This window comes from Parambassis ranga, chromosome 10 (genome assembly GCF_900634625.1).
Source record: "Parambassis ranga chromosome 10, fParRan2.1, whole genome shotgun sequence".
Taxonomy (NCBI): domain Eukaryota; kingdom Metazoa; phylum Chordata; class Actinopteri; family Ambassidae; genus Parambassis; species Parambassis ranga.
In genome coordinates this window covers 18,980,804-19,003,991 of record NC_041031.1, presented here as the reverse complement: position 1 = coordinate 19,003,991, position 23,188 = coordinate 18,980,804, and the positions used below count along the sequence as shown (strand labels likewise).

At 40.6% G+C, this 23,188-nt stretch overlaps 1 protein-coding gene and 1 long non-coding RNA gene across 3 annotated transcripts in view; one reads left to right on the top strand and one right to left on the bottom strand.

Annotated features, from left to right (window-relative positions):
- Positions 1 to 17,340, top strand: part of LOC114442562 (teneurin-3) — a 113,940-nt gene extending 96,600 nt beyond the window's left edge. Inside the window, exons 19-28 of the mRNA XM_028416251.1 lie at positions 776 to 796; positions 4,043 to 4,275; positions 5,944 to 6,098; positions 9,167 to 10,050; positions 11,063 to 11,238; positions 11,643 to 11,878; positions 12,498 to 12,794; positions 14,118 to 15,729; positions 15,813 to 15,943; positions 16,493 to 17,340. Of these exons, the coding sequence (XP_028272052.1) occupies positions 776 to 796; positions 4,043 to 4,275; positions 5,944 to 6,098; positions 9,167 to 10,050; positions 11,063 to 11,238; positions 11,643 to 11,878; positions 12,498 to 12,794; positions 14,118 to 15,729; positions 15,813 to 15,943; positions 16,493 to 17,245 (4,498 nt within the window). The 3' untranslated portion in view covers positions 17,246 to 17,340. The remainder of the gene's footprint in view (positions 1 to 775; positions 797 to 4,042; positions 4,276 to 5,943; positions 6,099 to 9,166; positions 10,051 to 11,062; positions 11,239 to 11,642; positions 11,879 to 12,497; positions 12,795 to 14,117; positions 15,730 to 15,812; positions 15,944 to 16,492) is intronic.
- On the bottom strand, positions 206 to 21,230 carry LOC114442563 (uncharacterized). 2 transcript variants are annotated; one of them, XR_003671353.1, is made up of 6 exons: positions 21,168 to 21,230; positions 20,726 to 20,775; positions 10,838 to 10,908; positions 9,989 to 10,044; positions 5,930 to 6,070; positions 206 to 766 (listed from the first exon to the last, which is right to left on the bottom strand). It is a non-coding gene; the product is annotated as an uncharacterized LOC114442563 (long non-coding RNA). The 2 variants fall into 2 exon arrangements; XR_003671354.1 differs by lacking the exon at positions 9,989 to 10,044.
- Positions 21,231 to 23,188: the final 1,958 nt, after the last annotated feature.

Sequence of the window (23,188 nt, the reverse complement as noted above, 5' to 3'; positions counted from 1 at the left end):
TACATGGAGGACTCACTTTAGCTTTATTGAATTTAGCCAGATATAAAAACACAAAGGAAAAAAATCTGATCACATTAGATGGTACTTGCAAAACAGTTAAAAACCAGTGCAGCAGAAAAAAAAGTGCAAGTTTGTATAATATCTTCATTGCTTGCTTATTTTCGGCGGGTTCAGTTTCAGTATGTGTTATGCAAGCTTTCTGTGTGAGCGCACAAATAGAATCCACTGAACCTCATTCAGCTGCTGTTACAATAAAGCCTTTCTTTAGACTCTGGCTTTAGTGGTCAGTGTAGCAAGTGGCAGAATCAATATTTCAATACGAGTGGTCAGATTGAGAAGAGCAGTGACAATGTAGGATGTGGCTTTATGAACACAGCAGTGCATGCTCTCTCTCTCGCTCTCTCTCTCTGTGGATTGTAGCTGTGCCATGTCCCACCTCTCCACTTTCCGCCAAACGGACTGTCATTGCCTGTGACTTTCTGTGTTGTTTTTTTCTGTGAAGTGGGCTGCTTTGGCTTTCTGCGGCTTGATTTTTACTTCACGCAGACTCTGTGAGGAAATGCAGGCTAAATTTTTGTAGCCCTAGTTTGGCTGAATGTTCATGGATTCAATGAGAGGTACCATAAAATCCAGTCAAGCCTGTGAGTCCATGCTTAAGAGAAACATGTCTGAATAAATCCTTGAAAATGAAAAGTAAAACTATCCCTTCAAAATGATTCAATGTCATTGTCTTGGTTCTTTCTTCTTTTCCTGCTCCCTCCGTTTCCTGTCATAGAAATAAAGACTTTAGACACAGGTAGGTGTATCAGCTCAGTGCATGTGTTATTATGTTCTCTCTATTTTCTATTGTAACTCTTCCTTTTACAGTCGTCTCACCAGCAGTGATTACCATATGTAATTATGACAAAGCAATTATAACTTGATTACATCTAAACTAAGAGGAAGGAGCGCACAGACTGGCAGACTGAGTGCAGTATGATTAGTGAGAAAGTGTTCGACATGCTCTGGAATCCTTCACAGATTTGAAACACGATGCAGAAATATAAGGAAAAAAAGCCTGTGCATATGTGTGTACACACACCTATAAAGGTAACGCAGTCCAATCCTAAAGTGCTGCAATAAAGAGTGTCATTGTGAAGCTTATAATTACATTTCCAGTGATGGTGTTTGGCAGATGTTGTCCTCCGGAGGGGCTTACGCAGCTGCTTTGTATTCATGATTAAGGCGACAGCATTGTATCGAGAGAAGATGGTGGCACTTAGGTTTTTCCAGTGGCTTCGAGTGCTAGAGAGTTAACTGGGGTAACTTTATTAAGGTGCCTGTCGAGGTGGAATGACGGGATTATAGGAAGAGATGTGACGTTTGGATGAAGCTAAGCTAACGTCTATTGATAGTCTTGTCAGAGTTCTCAACTAAGAAAAAGCTTTTTTTCAAAAGTCTGGCCATCCTCGTAATTTCAAGTTAATCCAAAGATGGGCAAAGCGATGGTTCCAACAGTTTCTTACACTATCTGAGCAAAAGTAAATGGACACCATGTGCACCTTCAGGGTTTTCTGGTCATTTTTAGTGCAAAGGTGGAAAAGTTAATTCTACAGCCTACTAGATTGGCAGCTCTTAATTGTTTGGATTACTGATTGGCCATCATTAATCAATCAATGTCATTTACAGAAAAATGTTTTGAAAATGTTCCTGTTGCCAGACTAACAGTTTCAAACCTCCATAAATTGGCTGATTGTTGTAGCATATATAAAGAGTAGTTAGATGATTCATTTGTGTGTCAGCATGGCACAAAAAGCTTCGTTCCTCACCCTTCATTAGACTTCACAGGTACAGGCTGGACAGGAAACCAGAAAAATGGAGGACAGCACACAGTTTCTGGGTGCCCACATACTTTTGTCCATAAAGTGTATACACAATTCTGAACCTTAGAGCGAGTCATCTTCGCGAACAGAGAAATCACTTTTTTATTTTAGCACTTATGCATTGGCTTCATTTCACAGTCCCGGCCGTTGCCACTTGGGCGAGACTCAGTTATAAATCAAGCAAAAAGAAAGGCTAGGTGTAGCAGCCTAATTTGACTTACAACAGGGAGCCGGCGGAGGAAGTGTAGAGGCAGGGAAAATATGAACGTGTGATACCACGACGGCTGCCAAATTCTGGATCAGTCAGAGGTTTCTGATTGCATGCAGAACACTGCCAGCTACCAGGACACTGTGACTGTATAATCAGGAGTGCACTAGCATCTTTTTAAAACAGGTACAACCCCCCCAAAAAACTTAGTGGAGCATGCAAGAACCTGACTTTTGTTTAGCTGCCAGTAATTTACTTACATCTAGACTAGATAATAAAGCTTGGCGTACATCTGTCTGACCTTTAGAAGCTCCACAGTGCTCATTTCTATTGTGTGACTCTTTCATTGGACTGTATAGTGTGTATATATATATATACCATACAGGTGCCTCATGTATAACATCCACCATCACTGCTGGTTGACTGTAAAATGAAGGGTCACTAATGTTTGAATGCTGAATTCTTTATAGGAACTTGATAGCAGCCTCCTATTTTGGGGCATTTATTTGACTCATAAGAGCTGTCAGCTTTTATGACTCCATCTTCATCATTTTACAAAGTTGTTTCATTGCCACATTTATTTTGCCATCACGTTATACACATCCAAAGCCAAACCGGTATTGAGTGAGGTACCATTAAGCTGCAGTGTAACCAGAGAAGCCATGTTTACGACTGCACTGTAAAGAAGGCTATTTTTCAATTTAACTGCCTCTGTGTTGAGCTACTTAAGCACCTGTTATTCATCAGCTCCGCTTTAATTCAACTGTTCTGGAACAACTGAAGTTTACTGAAATGTGACTGTCACACAAATGATGATGGTTTAATTGGCTTTTATTTAAGTATAAATATCAGTTAGTCATGTTTTGAAAAAAAGGCTTTTGATTCCTAATGCATGCCATATTTGCTCTGTAATCCATAAAGGACTTTACCCATTGTTTGACCATTAAAAGAATGGTAATAAGCAGAACCAGATGCCATTAGTTGGTGCATTTTGTTAACATCAGTCAGTCATTTTTGTAATTTCCAAAGGCGTCTCCCTCCAGGGAAGAAATGATCTGGCACACAAATTGTCATTGCTGCTTTGTAAACTGGAACCCCCACTGCCACGGTATCCTGTTAAATTTAGTTTAGCTTCCATTTTTGTTTTGCTTTTTGTTTTGTTTTGTTTTTTTCCCATCCTCAAAGACTCCTTTGTCTCTGCAATGACACTTTTTTTTCCCACAAAGTTTTACTCAACAGTGAAAATACACATCATTTATTTCTTCAATTCATTATCCATGCAAATGAAAAAGTAGCAACTAATTTTAGGTTGATTTATACAGTTTGTATATTGAGCAGCAGGAAAATTTAAAAAAAGAAAAACGAGTTAAAGTTAATTAGCAATTTATGGTGTTTAGGAGAGAAACGTGTAATGACAGCTTATGTGCTTGGAGCATAACCTGACAGGATGTTGGTAATAACTTAAAATTACATGACTCCTAAGGAGGGTAACTAATTTTAAGCAATGTATGACAATATTTTGGATTAGTGTTTATTAGCATAAAAACCCTTTTACATCCCCTTGAAAGTTCCAATAGTACTTCCTGAGAAGACTTTTAAAAAGAGTGTTTATTAGAATTGGAAAAAAAAAACCTTTTTACATCCCCTTGAATATTCTCCGAGTATTTCCTGAGAAGACTTTAAAAATCTAATCCTAACAGAAAACAACATTGCCTCTCTGGAGAAACATAATGTAATCTACTCTTTCTAATATTCTTAACTCTAAATTCTATTTTTTTATAGTGAAAAACAGGCTAAATTTAATCAGAGGCCAGTTGGGGATTACTGGTAGTTTGAGTTTTTAGATGCATTAGATTACATTTTTGTAAGTAAATGAGCACAGTTAAGGGGAAAATCTAGCTGCAGTCCAAGAAGATGTTTTGCAAAGGAAAACACTGCAATTTAAATAACTGATGTGTCTTCCTAAATGTAGTAACAACCCGGCACATCGGTATTACCTGGCAACCGATCCAGTAAGTGGGCAGCTGTACGTGTCGGACACAAACTCCCGGAGGATCTACCGACCCAAAATACTGACCGGGACAAAGGACCTGCAGTCGAACGCGGAGGTGGTAGCAGGAACGGGCGATCACTGCCTGCCCTTTGATGAGAACCACTGCGGAGATGGAGGCAAAGCTCCAGAGGCTTCCCTCACTGGGCCCAAAGGTATCATTTAAAAACTAATGAAGATGTTGTAGTCAAATGGAGGGGCGGGACACAGTGATGGGTTTCTCTCATTCCCGAGCAGCAACTGAAAGATTCTAATTTATGTGTGCTTTGGGCTCTGTGCCATCTACTGGCGTACTAAGCTTAATGAATGAATTTTGGTTGTGGTTCATGTGTCGAATTAAAAGCAACCTGAAGTGTCAATGAGGAAAAATGTGAATTCTTATTTTTTTTAAATTAAGGCTGCTGCAAATCAAAAAGTTGTTGCAGTATTAACTTTTCGCCACAAACTGCTCATGTGTAAGTAAAGTCTTCAGGCCTTTTGAAAGTCCAAGTAACAGCTATCCACGAGCCGTTACCCACTAAGCACAACCTGCTGTCCACATTCAAACAGCACATGGTCATTTGTGGCATGATTGCTCCCTTTTCCATAAATTCTCCTGGAAGAAGAGGCTAGGATGGATTGTTTTGCACTAGCTGTTGCACACTCTGAATGCCAATTGCAATAGCTCAGCTTCAGTTGGGTGATAAAGGCTTGAGTGAAGGCAATCTGAGGGACCGGCTCTAATGATGGAGTGGGTGGAAGCCGAGACCAGAGAAGAAACAGCAGATGGCTCCTTTTTTTTTTTTCCCTTAGACATTTGCTGAACTCTGCTCAAATGTGACACTTTTCATCTGTCTGAGAATCTCAGACTGTCAAATAGCCAGCTCCCAAGGATTCACTGTGGGCTCCCTTGGCTCGTCAATGTTTTATCAGAAAGCAATCTTGTGCAGACCGAGCCACAGGTCAAACCAAACCACTCACCTTCCATAGAAGCTTTTTAAAACTTCATTCATACGCTGGAGGTAAAAGTAAAGTTACACCACATTCAGAATAGTTTAATTCCCCAAAAAACTAAAGAGCAATCATCCACCGTGCTTATAAGATTCCTCTCGAGCCCAAACCACAGCATGTTAAATGTTAACAGCGTCTCCCTGCTTGTGAGGTATGTCTGAATTCCCATGGATGCTAGTCTCTATTAAGCAGCCCATTGACACACAAGAGTGATGTGGAGTCTGGCGTGGCCTGTTAATGTATTTTCCCCACTTCGGGACAAATGGTTACAGCAACTCCACACTGGCTTTGGCTGCAACTTACATGTCCGGGGTTGACAATTTAGTCACCAAGGCAACTCTGCCTGTCTTTCACCTCTCCATCTAAGTCTATGTAGAGCTGTCATTTTCCTTCCTCTGCTTATTTATTTTTCCAAATGGCATGCAGATTGTTGATGACTGCGGATGTCAGAAAATCTCCTCAAAATCTCCTCAATTGACACCCCCACCTCTCGAGGTCCTTTTTAGACAGGAGGGTTACAAGATAGGGCAAGTGCATATATACCGTATGAATACAGCCTTTCCCACTTCTGCCTGAGAAATTATTTAATACCAGAAAAGCAGCTTGTGAATTATTGATGGCTGTGCTTTTTGCAGTGACCTGAATAATGGGAAGGCAAGCTTGACACATGTATCCATCGTGTTCTGTCCACTGAGTCATGCAAGCAGAGATGCAGCATATCTCCCATGTTTTCTGGTTATCACAAGCTTTTTTCTTTCTTTCTCCCTTTTCTCCCCCCTCCTCTCCCCTCCCCTCCCCTCTCCTCACCACCTCTCTTACCTGGGTTTCAACAGGCATCGCCGTAGACAAGAATGGCCTGATTTATTTTGTTGACGGTACCACGATCAGAAAGGTGGACCAGAATGGCATCATCTCCACTTTCCTTGGTTCCAATGACCTGACATCGGCTCGGCCTCTGACCTGTGACAACAGCATGGACATCAATCAGGTGACTTGAAAGGCAGCAGTGCCAGACAGTTGTGTGTTGTCAACCCAGACAGTGTGCTCTTGCAGAGTGTGTCACAGTGCCACCTTGTGCCCCCATCTCTCTAACCTGCTTTCAGTCTGGTCACTCAAGCTGCATTGTATAACTGCACTATAATTCGCAGTGTTATACAACTACATACCATGCACTGCACTCTGTGCGGTTTTATGCTGCAAAACAAATGGCACATTTTTTTTTAGTCAAGTGTCTCTTTATCATCTGTGTTAGAAGTAAGAGTGTTGGGTGAAAAAGCATGCAACTGCTTCCTCTGCCTGGAACCTCCTGCAATTAGATTTGGAAAAGCAAAAACTGGTCTCTTTCTGGGAATATAAATCATTGCAGTAGAACCTCTCGTCTGGCTGATAATATTCTGTAGTATATTACATTCTGGATGTTTAAATGTTCTTCATTTTTATAGCATTAACAACATTATTTATGTTGATGGTTTTTTGCGCTTCGATTTTCATGGATGTAATCTTTGAAATATTTCTTACTGGCAGTTTTATTCATGGTGTTATAATCTGATTTTTGTTTCATTTTCATTTTCATTTATTTTTTTTTACTGCTTGATGTTGTCAGTGTGTTACATTGTTACATTGTAAACCTGGGCCAGGACACTCATAAGATTTCTAATCTTGATGCAGTTTTCCTGGTTAAATTAGAGAAAAACAAATGTAATATTATATTTCAAAGAAACAGTGACATTATTGAAATAAGCCTGAATTCCAAAAGTGCAAACAATATGAGGTGCATGCCGAAAAAAGTAATTTTTTTTCATAGCTCTCAGCCTAACAACAGCAGAGCATTTTCTCCAAGAGTACATGAGGAAAATATGTACTAGAAGGAGGCTGTGATTTTGCAGGAAGTGGCGACATGAAGTGTTTATTGAAGAGATGAGTTTTCAGGTCACAGAAGATAATATGGAGGGAAGAATAATTACTCAGTTTGGGGGGGCTTGTTTTGATGTGGCTGGAGCTGAATTAGTGTTTATTGTTTCAGTAGAAATTCTCAGGATTGAGGACACTTGCACATGATATGATAATGAAGCAGCACATAAAAGCTGTTCTTCAGCAGGGATGGACGATGGCCGGCTTTGTAGAATAAAATTTACAATCTACCTGTGAATGAGGTGACAAAAAAAGCAGCTCCCTATCCGCACGCACTAGGTTGAAGAATTACCAGTGTAACCGCAGCTTCCCGTGCTCAAACATTAATGTCCTTCCTTACTGCACTCTTTTAGACTTCTGACATAAGAGATCTGACATAAGATAAATAATGAAGAAACATGACAGGAAAAAGGATTTTATCATATAAAATTGCAACTTTTATGTCATGCAGAAAGTGAATTCTAAAATAAATGCGCTGAAGAGAAGAGACAAAAGTGCTGTTTTTGTTGTTCTTAACCAATTTACATTTTAATTAGATTTTGAATGTTTTAATGCAGATCAGTTTACAAAAAAAGAAAGCATTCAATGTTACAAACAAAACACTGCAAAAGCAGATAGTATGAACTGCAGCAGTCAAAAACAAATGACCTTGACAGCAGGTGTCACATATTGTGTCCTATCGAGAGGTTAGATAACAGCAGAAATCCATTCGAAAAATATGGAGAAAATAAAGTGGTGTTTTTGGCATCATCAGAACATTTTTCGTGTAAACAGAAAAAGGAAGATAGCAGTGTTGTTGTGCATGCACATGAGTGTGGGTGGCGAACATGAAGGGGGTGAACATAAGAGAACATGAAGACAAAGGATTAAGCTTGTCACTTTTTGCTAATTAACCAGTTCATTTGGTACGAGCCAACAAAGACACGCTTTTGGCGAGACTGTGTGATCCTCAGGCGTCCAAGCTGGAGGAACTGGCTCAGTGCAGTTTAACTAGTGGCAGCCTTAAAGGCAGCACGTTTTATTATTAATCACCCCACGGAAAAAGCACAATTCAGGGGTGTTTTGACAGTTTTAATAACACGGTTATGTGTTTGAAGACCAACCAGTCATTTGTGCTCTTACAAATAAGCTTTTTATTCACTGACACGTTTCTGACAAGCAGATTGTAATGCCATGGTTATAGCTTTGGATCGTAATTTGAACTTATTATTTTTCAGACATTGTTAATATTTCATTACATTCAATTTGTGTCACAGTTTGTTACTTAATTGATCAAGTAATGTAAAGTCTCTTGGCTGAAGGTCATACAGCACAACTGAAGCTGAAAGGTGTGAGGCATGCTCCGTGTTCCTTTAAAAGCTACATACATACAGGACACATCGCTTATTTTGAATTCTTAGTAGTAGCACATTGTTTAGAAAAGAGAAAGAGAGAGGAATATGACCTTAACAGTCAATGCTGACTTAACTGTAAATGTGTATTCTTGTTCATTTAAAGCATGTTCCAATTCTTCTAAATCATTAACAAAAAAATTGCAATTATCGTGGAATCTCAACTAGAAATCTCAAAAGTTTTAGGGTGTTTGTAAAGACTAGAAAAACATCTGGGGAAATGCATGGTCTAGCTTTTAAAATGAGATGCTGTGACAGGTCAGGGCTTTGTGCACTGAATATAAAGATTTCCTATGTGACTAAAATGCAGATGGAGTTATGACTTGACTTGCATTTCTGTTACTACATTCTGGTGTTTCTGATCTCCAACATTCCCAAATACGGTGTGCGACCGTAATGTACTACATGTGGTCCAGTAGCTCAGTTTAAGAGGCCCATATACTCTATCAGAATTACTTGTCAGATGGTCAACCGGCTTCAAAAATGCCAATTTCCAGCGTCAGATTAGGGGCTGCTGTGTCTGAGCATTGCGGTGCTTTTCTGAGACCTGATAATCTCCCACTTACAGCTTGATGTGTGGAGGTGGGAAAGGAGCCAGAGGTTGAGATTTGCTCTCTCTGTTCATTCCTTTAACCAGTAATGTCGCTTTTATGTGAAAAATACTATAAATGAAAAGTACCCATATTTAGGTAATATTGCATCTAGCCCTGGCTTGTCATTTGTTGCACTAATCCCATGGTGTTCTGCATTTCAGGTGATTCTGGAGTGGCCCACAGACCTAGCTGTTAGCCCCATGGACAACTCATTGTATGTTCTGGACAACAACATAGTTCTGCGCATTACAGAAAATGGTCAAGTGAGCATCGCAGCTGGCAGGCCAATCCACTGCCCGTTGGCTGGCCTGGATCGGGGAGTGGCTGGTGGTGAAAGGGCGCAATTAACCCCTCTTGAATCTGCTGTTTCTATTGCCATATCTTACCATGGTGCCATCTACATAGCAGAGACAGATGAGAGAAAGATGAGCAAGATCCGGAAGGTTTCTGTGGATGGTGAGATAACGCATTTGGCTGGGTCTCCCTCAGACTGCGACTGCAAGAACGATGCCAACTGTGACTGTTACCAGACAGGGGATGGCTATGCCAAAGATGCAAGGCTCAATGCGCCATCTTCTTTAGTGGCAGCTCCAGATGGAACACTCTACGTGGCAGACTTGGGCAACATCCGCATCCGGGCTATCTCTAGGAACGGGCCAACTTTGACTTCTAGTGCCAGCACCTACGAGGTGGCTTCGCCTGATGCCCAGGAGCTGTACATGTTTGACAGTAATGGTACCCACCAGCATACTGCAAGTCTGCTCACTGGAGACTTGAAATATACTTTCAGCTACAGCACGGAGAATGACATCACAGCCGTCACTGACAGCAGTGGCAACACTCTGAGGATCCGCAGAGACCCTAATCGCATGCCAGTGCGTATTGTTGCCCCTGACAACCAGGTGATTTGGTTGACAATGGGCACAAATGGTGGACTGAAAACTCTTACAGCGCAGGGTCAAGAGCTGGTTCTCCTTACTTACCATGGTAACAACGGCCTGCTGGCTACAAAGACATCGGAGATCGGCTGGACAACTTTCTATGAGTAAGTACAATAGAGACCGTCAATATCATTCTGTGGGAATTTTTGTGCCAATGCCAAAGTGTAATTTATTCACCTTCTACCTTTTGCATAATATTACAATTACTGTAGTATTTACTACTCTCATGGACAAGAAGGTAGATTTATTGCTCAAACATTTCTTGAGCTTGTCTCCCACTTTTGTAGTAATATTTATAACTTTTTTAATTCTAAACGAAAAACTCGAGTCAGAAAGTACAAAGACAAAAATGCTATATGAGTGTCATCCTCTGTGAGCCCTCACTAGACTCACAGCTCAGTTAATTGGTAACCACACTTACCTGCGAACTGCTTTAGGCTGCACATTTAATTGAAACCTAATTATAAAATTTGCCTCAGATCTTTAAAATAGCCTAGTTAGACTTTAATAACTTTAATGTTGATAAACTGTGTTACATTTTTCCTCTTTTTTTTCTTACTTGACTAAACTAAGTGCAACAACAGTGTAAGTGGCATAAGTAAGCGCACATTTAAAAAAGTAAAGCTGAGCACAATGACCAGCTGTAAATAAGCCATCTTTGTTTTGGTAGCGTGCCCTCTTAGTGATTGAATTTCTCTCCCTTGTGTAATTTGCTGTCATGTCACATTATGCCATGAATGATGTCCTCACTATAACTTAAAAAGCAAAGCATTCAGTTGAGATTATAATGACGCATCAATCATCCAAATAATTGAATTCATTACAAGTCTGTGTTTTATATATTTATATATATATATATAGAATTGATAGCTGGTGAGACGTGTCACTCACCCATGTTAAATATTTGGACCGCCCCTTGGGTTTATACAGACACCCCTTCACTTATGTTCTGGAAACTGAACCTAGGCAAAAACGAAAATGTGACATTTTAATTACAAGAAAGTTGATGGATTCAACAAGTCAAAAATGGAGCTGATAATTGAGTGCATTGTGACATTGAGAGCCCTCATACATATCAATGCTGTGTCATTTAATGTTCTTTTTTTCCCAAAACAGCTATGACAGTGAAGGGCGGCTAATGAATGTGACGTTCCCCACTGGAATGGTGAATAACTTGTACACAGACATATTCAGTGCACTGACAGTGGACATTGAAAGCTCCATGACCGAGGAGGAGCTCAGCATCACAACCAATACCTCAACCATCCGTGCCTTCTACACTCTGGCTCAGGGTAAGGCCCCACTCCGCTCATCTTCCCGACTCAGGCAGTTATTTTGTAAGTGGTTATTTGTCATTGTTTCAGGGGTTGGCAGGGCAATGTTGAGTAAGCTTAAGTCGTGTATCATTACAACTCAGAAGGTCTGACAGACGACAGTGTAAATGATTACTCTCTCAGTGTGTGGGTTTGGGTGTCAGGGAAACGCATCAACCTTGGAACTAAGTGGTTTCTACTTCCTGACGGGGCCAGATGGTCCAGTTGTTTCAGTGCATCATTCATGGCCATTCTTTTCATTAGAAAAATGTGTAATTTTAAAATACTAAAGACTTGGTGCATTATAAAGTACAATCAATAACATTAATTCAGGTGTTTAATTGCTTATTTCTCTATGTCCCTTTTCTGTTTACTATCAACAGACCAGTGTAGAAGTAGCTATCAAGTGGGCTTTGACAACTCGCTGAGGATTACCTATGCCAATGGGATGGACACCCACTACCAAACAGAGCCGCACATCCTGGCAGGTGCTGCCAATCCGACTGTAGCCAGACGCAACATGAGCTTGCCAGGGGAGAGTGGGCAAAACTTGGTGGAGTGGCGATTCCGCAAAGAACAAGCCAGAGGGAAAGTTATTGTTTTTGGACGCAAGCTCAGGGTATGTTAATTTCTTTTCCCCTCGCTACCCTCTGGCGCATGCAAAAACGGTTGTTTCCTATGGCCTTTCTTAGTGATAGAACACGCCAATATCCAGATCAAACTATCAAAAAACAGACTCTTTATATCAATGTCCTTACTATAACCTTGGGAAAAAAAAATATTTCTGCGCTTCTTTTCCTCTATTGAAATTTATGAGGCACAACATTTATTCTAATACATGGAGGGTTATCAATATTCTAGTACTGCACTTGAGCCCACCTCCTCCTTGTCCCTCCTTCCTAGAATCTGACATGGATTTATAATATATGGCACTTCATGAACTTAACTTGGGTGGTTACATTGCCTCACAGTAATTTTTGTCGCCACTAAATTTAGATGGTTTGATTTAAGTGTACCTGAACAATCGCCAGAGTGTCTCTCAGTTTAATGAGCCTCATCAAGAGGGCGTTAATCTCCATGACAACTGCAGTGAATACATTTTAAAGAAGCCAAAAATCAAAATTAGGAATTTCTGTTGCGTGATGTCATTTTTAAGCTTTATCAAACGTTATCAGCATCGGAAGCAAGTGTAGTCATACATGGTGTTTATCTAACTTATTCTTCAATGTTTCCCACAGGTGAACGGTCGGAACATTCTTTCTGTCGATTATGATCGCACCCTGAGGACAGAGAAGATTTATGATGACCACAGGAAGTTCCTGTTAAAGATTATATATGACACTGCAGGCCACCCTGTCCTATGGGTGCCCAGCAGTAAGCTACTGCCGGTTAATGTGAGCCGCACAAGCAGCGGGCAAATCAGTGCCCTGCAGAGAGGACCCACCACTGAGAGACTTGAGTATGATAGCCAAGGCCGTCTGATTTCCAGGGTGTTTGCGGATGGGAAGATATGGAGTTACACCTACCTAGAGCAGGTGAGTAAAAAAATGACCAGAGGAAGTAACATGTTAGATATATTAAACAGCAGGCTCTCTATCACTGTAGGGTGACCCAAGATCTTAGCATTTATAGTTGCAGGGGTCACCCTGAAGCAGATTATTTTGCAATAATTACCAGCTCCAGTTAAGTACCCCTGATTATTATACAGCAATCATTGCTAACTGCAAATTTATGAGCACCATTTACAAGGTTTAGATATAAAACTGTCCAGTTGGCTTCCTTTCCGTTATAGTATTTGGAGCTACCATCTATGAGCTGTAACCTTAGAGAGTTGTCAGGTCAACTGGAAGGGAATGCACTATTATCCAACTGCTCCTCTGCGATATGTTGGAAGAACCTAATCTACCTAAAGAAATAAAGTGGACTCTGTTTATCATAGTTGAAAATTTGTTATAACAAGCACTTGATGGGAGTAGTGGTTCCCTTACAGGCTCAAAATACATGGTGTGTCTTCTATCCTGCCAAGGAACTGTGGATAAAAAAATACAATTAATATAGTGCTAGTAGTAATAAAATAAGCAAATAAATAAAAATAGCCAACACCTACAAAGACTGTGCACCTCACACCTAACTGCTCCTACCAGCTAAGATTATAACCGTGTTGTTTGGCAAGCAGTGAAATCCTGTGAAAGCACTTTTCACATATTTAATGACGGCGTGTTAAATATGTGCTGCTCTCCTGCTGCTAGACTGAGATATTTAAACACTTGTGGAAATGCGTAGATATTTCTCAGGTAGTTTTGCAGTGTTTTGAAGATCGCACAGATGTGCTCAGCTACAAAAACATGCAGAGATTTTCTCAGCCACTTCAGGCTGCATCCTTTCATTGCGTGATCTGCGGGGGCCATGTCAACACTGACATAAGTAACACAGGGAGCTCAGGGAGCATCGGGAACCTCGATGTAGCAACGGATGACTGGGCATGACATTTTAACAGAAAGGGTGGTAAACCTTTGGAAGACAGGCCACACTCCTAAATGCATAGACTGTAAATTAATTAAACTGAAGTCTTTTTAGGTAAGTTGAGTTGACAGTAAAAGCCAATTATCAACAACTGAAAAAAATTCTACATCGTGTAGATACTATTGTAGCTTTGTGTAGTATTCGATCATCAATATACAATAGCAAATAAGACTAAGTGGTAGCTGCTTGGTCTCACAACACTGGTAGTTAATGCTACATATTACATTTACTGGCTCTCCTTCTCTCATTTCTACTGCACTCTCTGCCTGCACTAACCCTGCCATGTGTTACACATACATGATGCAAAAATATGTTTTCTGCTCTTGTCCCTGTAGTCCATGGTTCTACTGCTCCACAGTCAGCGCCAGTACATCTTTGATTTTGACTCCCTGGACCGGCTTTCTGCCGTCACCATGCCAAGCGTAGCCCGCTACACCATGCAGACCATCCGTTCGGTGGGTTACTACAGGAACCTTTATCACCCACCAGAGAGCAACGCCTCAGTAGCTGTGGACTACAGCGAAGACGGCCTCCTGCTGAGAGTAGCGCACCACGGCACAGGCCGCAGGGTACTGTACAGGTACCGCCGACAGAACAAGCTGTCAGAGATCCTGTATGACAGCACAAGGGTTAGTTTTACCTACGACGAGACAGCAGGTGTGCTGAAGACAGTCAACCTGCAAAATGAAGGTTTCATCTGCTCCATTCGCTATCGTCAAGTGGGTCCGCTGGTCGACCGGCAGATTTTCCGCTTCAGTGAAGATGGCATGGTCAATGCACGCTTCGATTACACTTATGACAGCAGCCTGCGTGTCACCAGCGTCCAAGGTGTCATCAATGAAACTCCACTACCCATTGATCTGTACCAGTTTGATGACATCTCAGGAAAGATTGAGCAGTTTGGAAAGTTTGGTGTGATCTACTATGATATCAATCAGATCATATCCACTGCAGTCATGACGTACACCAAGCACTTTGATGCACATGGACGCATCAAGGAGATCCAGTATGAGATATTTCGTTCACTCATGTACTGGATTACTTTCCAATATGATGATGTCGGCAGAGTCATCAAGCGAGAGATCAAAATCGGCCCCTTTGCCAACACCACCAAGTACAGCTATGAGTATGACGTGGATGGCCAGCTCCAGACTGTGTATTTGAATGACAAAGTGATGTGGCGCTATACGTATGACCTCAATGGAAATCTGCACCTACTGAATGCAGGAAACAGTGCCAGGCTTCTGCCTCTGCGTTATGACCTTAGAGACCGTATCACTCGCCTTGGAGATATCCAGTATAGGATGGATGAAGACGGTTTCCTCCGTCAGAGGGGAGCAGAAATCTTTGAGTACAACTCCAAAGGACTCTTGGTGCGGGTCTACAGCAAAAGCAGCGGCTGGACAATTCAGTATCGCTATGATGGACTTGGCCGTAGAGTATCCACCAAAACCAGCTTGGGCCAACACCTGCAGTACTTTTATGCCGACCTAAGTTACCCGGCAAGGATAACACACGTGTACAACCACTCTAGTTCAGAGATCACCTCATTTTACTATGACCTCCAAGGCCACCTGTTTTCAATGGAGATCAGCAGTGGTGAGGAGTTCTACATCGCTTGTGATAACACTGGCACGCCACTGGCTGTCTTCACCAGCAACGGCCTCCTGGTCAAACAGCTCCAGTACACAGCATATGGCGAAATCTACTTGGACTCAAACCCTGACTTCCAGCTTGTGCTTGGGTTTCACGGAGGACTGTACGATCCCCTGACCAAGCTGCTGCACTTTGGAGAGAAGGACTATGATATAATGTCTGGAAGATGGACTGTTCCAGACATCTCTACTTGGAAAAAAGTCAGCAAGGAGCCAGCCCCTTTTAATTTGTACATGTTCAGAAATAACAACCCCATCAGCAAAGTCCATGAAGTGAGAGAATACGTTGCAGGTACGAGAAAAAAGTGAAAACATCCATACGATTTCCCATATGTTTCCATTGTTGTATTTAAATTGTAATTCCTTTTATTCCAGATGTCAACAGCTGGCTTGTAACTTTCGGCTTTCATCTTCACAACACCATTCCTGGGTTTCCCGTTCCAAAGTTTGATTTAAGCATGCCATCTTATGAACTGATGAAGAGTCAGCTCTGGGATGATCTGCCAGTGAGTATAGTTTATATCCCTCATACATACAAAAACACAGAATCAAGTGATAAGCATAAACACTGCTTGCCTGCTAGTGCAGAGACTCTCTGACAAATAGCATCTTTTCTTATTGTTTTCCTCTTACCTCAGTAGTATGAAGCTGTCATCTCTTAATTGGACTGTATTGTATTTCACAGAATATCAATTTTAATTGGTCCATATTTGCATAATAATAGCACATAATGAGCAAAGCAAGTGCTTTTCTCTCTGTCTTGGCAGCACACAGTTCATTGCTGTCTGATTTTATATGTAATATATTTGGTGTTAAAATCTTTTGATGCTATTTATGTTAGATTTCTTTGGTCTGTGGTCCTAACACAAAGTGTTGCTGTAAAATTGTCATGGGGGATTTATCTACTTTTGGCTTACGAACACAGCTTGAAAACACCATTATCTTGGACGAGGATGAAAAACCTCTGAAGCAGAGCAGTAGCCAGTTCTAAATGGCCTGAAGAGTCAGGTTCTGCCATGTTCAGGCGTTAACGTTTCACTGCACTTTTCCTACAGTCTATCTCTGGGGTCCAGCAGGAAGTAACCAGACAAGCACACTCTCTCTTGTCATTCGAGCGGCTGCCAGAGGTCCATCTCAGTCGAGGTCGCAGAGGTGAAAAGTCTTGGCTGTGGTTTTCGTCTGCAACGTCTCCCATCGGAAGAGCTGTTATGTTTGCCATCTACAAGGGCAGCGTCCACACTCACACTCTCAATGTGGCCAGTGAGGACTGCATTAAGGTCGCAACAATTCTCAACAACGCTTTCTATCTTGAAGACCTCCACTTCACTATAGAAGGACGGGACACACACTACTTTGTCAAGCCAGGCCTTCCGGATGGCGACCTTGCAGCCCTGCACCTCACTAGCGGACACAAGACTCTGGAGAACGGTATCAATGTGACAGTTTCCCAGTCCACCACAGTCATGGATAGTCGGACTCGCCGTTTTGCTGATGTAGAGATTCATGCCGGTTCACTTGCTTTCCATATCCGCTATGGATCCACGGTGGATGAGGAAAAGGCGCGGGTGGTTGAACTCGCACGTCAGCGTGCTCTGGCAGGTGCGTGGGCGAGAGAGCAACAGCGAGTGCGAGATGGCGAAGAAGGTGTTCGCCCATGGACAGAAGGAGAGAAGAGGCAGCTTTTGAGTAGTGGAAAAGTTTTAGGGTATGATGGGTACTATGTGCTTTCCATTGAGCAGTACCCAGAATTAGCAGATAACACGAATAACATTCACTTTCTTCGGCAAAGTGAAATTGGGAAAAGGTAACAATACACGGTGCATTTTCTGCCAAAGAGACTTTGTTTTGGCAGAGACGAAAGAGTGGACGAAATGAAAAGCAACTGTAATCAAATGTTGCCGATGTGTACCCTGAGTGTCAATGTGTTAAAAAAAAAAAAAAAAAAAAAAAAGAAAGGAAAAAAATTGGTCAAAAGCAATGCTGTGCATTGTGACCGAGAGACTACAGAGTAAATGTACAACTACACCAAGCCTTAACATGGCAATTACAGGTAAGTTCCTCTGTAGCACAAGCCTTTCGGACTCTGGACTCTGAAGCAGAGGAACAGTGGTATCTTTGAGGATAAATGGTGTTTTGTTTGTTTTTAATGTTTTCATCAAGAAAATTCTGGCTCAAGAGTATCATAAGAGCAAAGAAAATGTTTACATTATGCATATCTGCACTTCTTTAGAAGTAACAGGCTCATGGGTTCACAGTCCCAGAGCAAGCAGTGTCTGTGAGCAAATATTTGACTTCTGATGTTAGAAATACTGTATCCTCACTAAGCAGGCACTATGTATACCAGATTTAGCACTGTAAACATCAAATTGTCTTATTTTACTTGGGATGCTTTTAAATGGAAAAAAAAGAAACATGTTTAAATACCCAACATTCATTGTGGAATAAAAAAGGACAGCAAAGGTATAAAGAACTCTGTCGGGGGGACGAGGCACAGCTGTGTCTTGGATAGCACAGGGACACCATGTTTTGTAAATTATGCAAGAGTTTTATGGTGTTTTTTCTAAGAACCTGAATAAATGTCTGTACTAGTCATATTAACAGTAATTTATGTTGTGTTTATACATAAATAAAGTCCAGCTGATTTTGATTTTATTCTTTTTTTATTTTATGTGATTTTTCAAACATGGTTTCTTTTTTTTGTTTTTGCATTATTTTTTTTTTAAGCTACGTTTAAACAAATATGGCTGATGTGGGGCTTCTTCACAATGCTCTGTTTAAGTAATTAACAGAAACCTGTGCATGTAGTGACTAATATTTACAAGTGGTGATGTATCTATAACATGCAGTCGACTATTACTTCCACTAAATTTAATGTTTATTGGGCATAATGCCTTTTGACTTGGCTTCCTGTCCAATGAATATTTCATCAACACAAATATTTCATGAACCCATCCCACATAAACAAGGTTACAGTGGATCCAAATATAGATCACATCCATGTTCTCAGTAGGTATACTTTTTTTTGTTAAATGCACACATGGATTAAAATGATATTGGGGTTCTTTTGGGTGTGTTGTTTTTTTAAAGAGCTAAAGTTCTGCTTTATATTTAAGTACATTTTGCAAAAAGTGGGGGTTTAAATCAGGCGACAATTTTCTCACACAATAACAGACAAATTCACAAATTAAAGATTAATCGTCATTAATAGATTAGAGATACAAAGTCTGAGAAGACAAATGCAACATTACTTTGAAGTGAGCTGTTCTGAAGTAAATAAATCATAAGTTTTTAACCTGAAATGTAGACAGTTGACTAAACGCAAACCACTAAGTCAGCAGTTACAAAGGATTGTATGCACAAGCCTGTGTGAATGCTGATTTTATTTTATTTTTTTAAGCATTTTGGGTTAATATCAGCATTCCAACTGATCGTGCTAAGTGTTATTCATCAAAGCGGAGGAGAGTTCTGACGATGGAATGCATAATTCTGAAAACAACCCCCTTCATATGAACGTGGCTTCTTTTTCATGGTAAACTTCAAACAGCATTTCAAACCAAATGGGAGCAGCATATTCTTTGCTGAAAAGTTTTTTTTCCTGTGCTGTTGTTTTTTGACCTCCCCTCTGCTGCACAACCATCCCCCCAGTTTCTTTATATGTTGTTTTTTTTTTCTTTTAAAAATGGTTTATGGCATATGAAGCTCAAAGGTAAATCTCTTTGAACGTTGCTCGGCGCAAAAATATGAAATATAGTTGCCTTCTTATCGGACTCCCTTAGAGCATACCACCCCCTTTCACCACCAACCTATAATGACATGTTTAAGTTCCCCTGTGAGCCATTGTCTATCATTCCTCTACACTGAAATTACTGTAAACCTATATGAAACTCCCATTTGTTTTGATATATCCATACAAAGAGCTCCAAACCCCAGAAAAACCCCCGCTGAAAACTCTTCTAACACAAACTAAGCTCTGCCAAACATGAAGCGTTCAAATCTTTCAGTCTCCTAAAAGTCCTCTGATGCTCCCTAGTGGTTCAAAGTGCATAACTCAGGAAGTCATCCAGCGGACTGTTTATCTACACATCTCATAGCAGTACACTCATCATAACATCAGCACCTTGATAGAGGTCAGAAAATATTGTTGCTTTGAGCTTCGACATCAAATATATTTCAGTCAAATTCTGGTGATTAGTGAGGCAGATGCTGGGTGTAAAGAGAATCTGGATATTCCAGGTTAATTTAAAAAGACATCAAATGGAATAGTTAAACTAAATATTAAAATGAACCACAGCACTGCCGCAGTATCACACTGTGACCACAGCAGGCAGTGCCAAGGCAACAGTGCAGCATATCACTACGCGGTGTAACTAGACCTACTTCAAAGCCTTATATAAAAGAGATGGCACGACTTTGCAAAAACATCAAAGACCCAAAATCATTGTGCAATAACCACATCAGAGCAACAGGGGGAAAAAAACGAGCATGTTTCATAATTCAACCGATCCCCTTTTTAGATGAAGGTAACCAAACGGAATCGGACTACCAAACACAATCTGCATGTCCCACTTTGGAGACACAACACTGCAGCACTGAGGAGGAAGATGCTTCAGTTTGACATGGATAGCTTGGATTTGCACAGATCAGCACAATTTTTCAATTCAATCTATTTAAGAGTACAGGGCTAACACTGACCACAAGAAACATGGTTATTAATGCCCCTGTATGTATGATAGTCAGGTTTCTGGTCACACATTTCAGTCTCTATGTCCCTAATTAGGATACTCAAAGAGTAAACACACTCAGTGCACTGAAACAATATTGCAACTATGCATTTTGTATCCATACATATTAAAATCTCATGGATGCCTAGACTTAAGAATCAAGTTTAGATTCTGGATTCTACTTGAATTATAACCATTGAGCTGAGGACGGGGAGTGAAGCTGAATTTACAGCAGCAAAACAAAAAAAGTGATGTGGTGTTAGAAGTGTGCGATCATGTGCATCAAACAAAACTTACTAGATAATTATGAACAAATAAAACAGTCAACAGATTGGGCTCTCTAATTGGGCTCCAGTAAATAAATAAGCCGTAGCCGATCATGCTTCCAAGGACAGGACAGAATTTGAATCTTATGTTTACATCCCCCTCCTCTGATGGTAAACATTTCTACAAATATGCCAAAACTCAGTTTTGATCCATCTACGACTCGTACCAGATGGATTTCATTTTTTTTTTCTGCAAAACAGCACACGGTGTGAGTGTGATTTCATTATTGCTTTTACTCACCTTCAGCCGACAAGTGGTGGACCCTCTCTCCAGTACAAAATCAACACAACCTGTAGAGATAAAATTAATTTCATGGGTGTCACAGAAAAATTATTTTAACCATTTCTGTGGAGGATATAAGTTGAGTTCAGTTCAATTTTGCGTATGATACAAAAATCACACCACTGGAAATCTTTCTGTGAAAGGCAACACCTCTGTTTGTATGTGTAAAAGGGTGCACACAAAGGTGTGAAAATCAGTAGCATGTTCTCTGAACATATGAGCGATGTGTGAACAGACATTCAGGGGTACTAATGGGCCTTTTCCCCCCTTTTGCTCACATAATACTTGTTATTCCCTTTTTTAACACAGGTCTTGTGATCCTTATTTTTATGCAGTTTTAAATGTACTTTTTTATGTTTGCAAACAACAAAAGACCTCTTGAATATCGTGATGTACTTACATCTCTCATTTACTGTAGCAAACAAAGGGGAGTTGAGGTTGGTCTCTTCATGGTTGATTCATTGCTACAAAACAAAAGCAGATTTGCCATGGTTAAGAAGCAAGGCAGGTGGCTGAACAGTTACTTCCTGCCCCTATATATATAAAAACATTCACAGATGTCCTGGCTTACTAATGAGTTGTATGCTAGATGTAACTAAAAAGAAATCATACATTTACTGCACCCTTTCATCATTCACCATTTGTATTGCATATGTCTATTTTTATCTTTAATAATTTAATATTCAGTAAAATAATAAAGTTAGAGATTTAAAAAAAAAACTACTGTATGTTACAACTCTCTTGTAAAAGGCTGGCTAAAAGCTGATAAATAAACAATGTTATTAGTATGATTGGCCTTTACAACTGTGAGAGAGATGGCGTCAAAGCTTATGGCAGGGGACGTACTTAAAAAAAACACAGCAGAAAATTATAACTTCAGAGTCCAAAGACAGAGGACAACAGGGAGGAGCAGTTTTCATGGCAGTGCAAATAAAAACAGACCATGTCCCAGCCTTTTTTTTTTAAATCAATGACTCAATCAGACCTTGGGAATTACCCATAATAACACATGCACCCCGTCTGTTCAAGGTTTGTTCAAGTTACAAATGATGTACTCATGTCATCTAAAGCAACCCATCCACTGTATACCAGCTCTCCACCAGCATCCCATTCATCTCAGCTAAATGGGAACAAGAACAAAGCATTTTGGGAGGGGGGGGGGCAGCTTCTGCTGTTCTTATTCAGTCTGAAGCCTTATACTGCTAGGCTGGTACCATGTCCCAATTCAGAAATAGCTGCTTGTTATCATCCCTCTGATCTTCTGAAGGACTGCTGCACACGCTGATGGGACTTGATAAATCCACCATGAGCAGGGGTGAAAAACAAGAGAGCTAATGATCCTGGAGAGACTTAGAGAGAGTGGGCTGAAGATTCTTAGTTTTACGCTGATGAAACTGGGTTAACTGTTGTTCCAAAAGAATTTACCTTTTTGTGACTGGCAGCACATTGTAGACAATTTGTGACAACAAGTCTGTTATTATTTTCAACAGACCTTGCCAATTGGGAATGAAAACAAATATTTCCCATGAGCTGTGTGTGACAGGTGACATTGCAGGCCTAACAAGAGTGACATTTCCAGCTTCCCACTATAGAAGCAAACACACCGCGGCTCAGGAGGCATGTACTGTATGTCACACTTGTCCAATTTACAGGAAAATCCTCAGTGTACTTTCAAAACACATTATGTGCAATCCACAAAACACCCAATAACCTTGGAACCACACATCTCCACAGATGTTCACTGAGGTAAATGAAATATTAACCACAATGCAAATATTTGCAGATGGGTTCAGGGACCTACAGAGGGGCATCAGTGAGTTTTGGATATAGGTATATTTTTGTTTTTTTTATCCAGAAAACTCTCATACAAAAAATTCTGTGTTTATGTTTTTATTTATTTATTATTATTAAATGATAATAATAATATAACTCAATTTATCTCAGTTATAGTATAAAGATGAGATGTGTAAAATCTTAGTGGCTCTCCCTGAGCTCTAACCCATCATGCACCTCTGTAGGTGTCCTGTTCTGTTGGACACCAAGAAGGTAGCAACAGATCCTTTAAGTCCTGTAAGTTGTAAGGTTGGATCAAACTTGTTATTTTTTTCTATCAGAACATTCCACAGATGCTCGATCAGATTGAGAGATTGGGGAATTTGGAGGCCAAATCAACGCCTCGAACTCTGTCATGCTTGTGAAAACTATTCCTAAACCATTTCTTCAGTGTGACAAGTCGCATTAACTTTCTGAAAGAAGCAACAGCCATCAGGGAATACACATGACCATGATGGGGTGTACCTGGTCAGCAGAAATGTTTTGGTAGATGTCAAAGTAACATTCACATGTCCAGGCTAGGACCAAAGGTTTCCCAGTGGAACATCGTCCTCAGATCAAAACAGTCCAGCTCTGACACTCACAAGA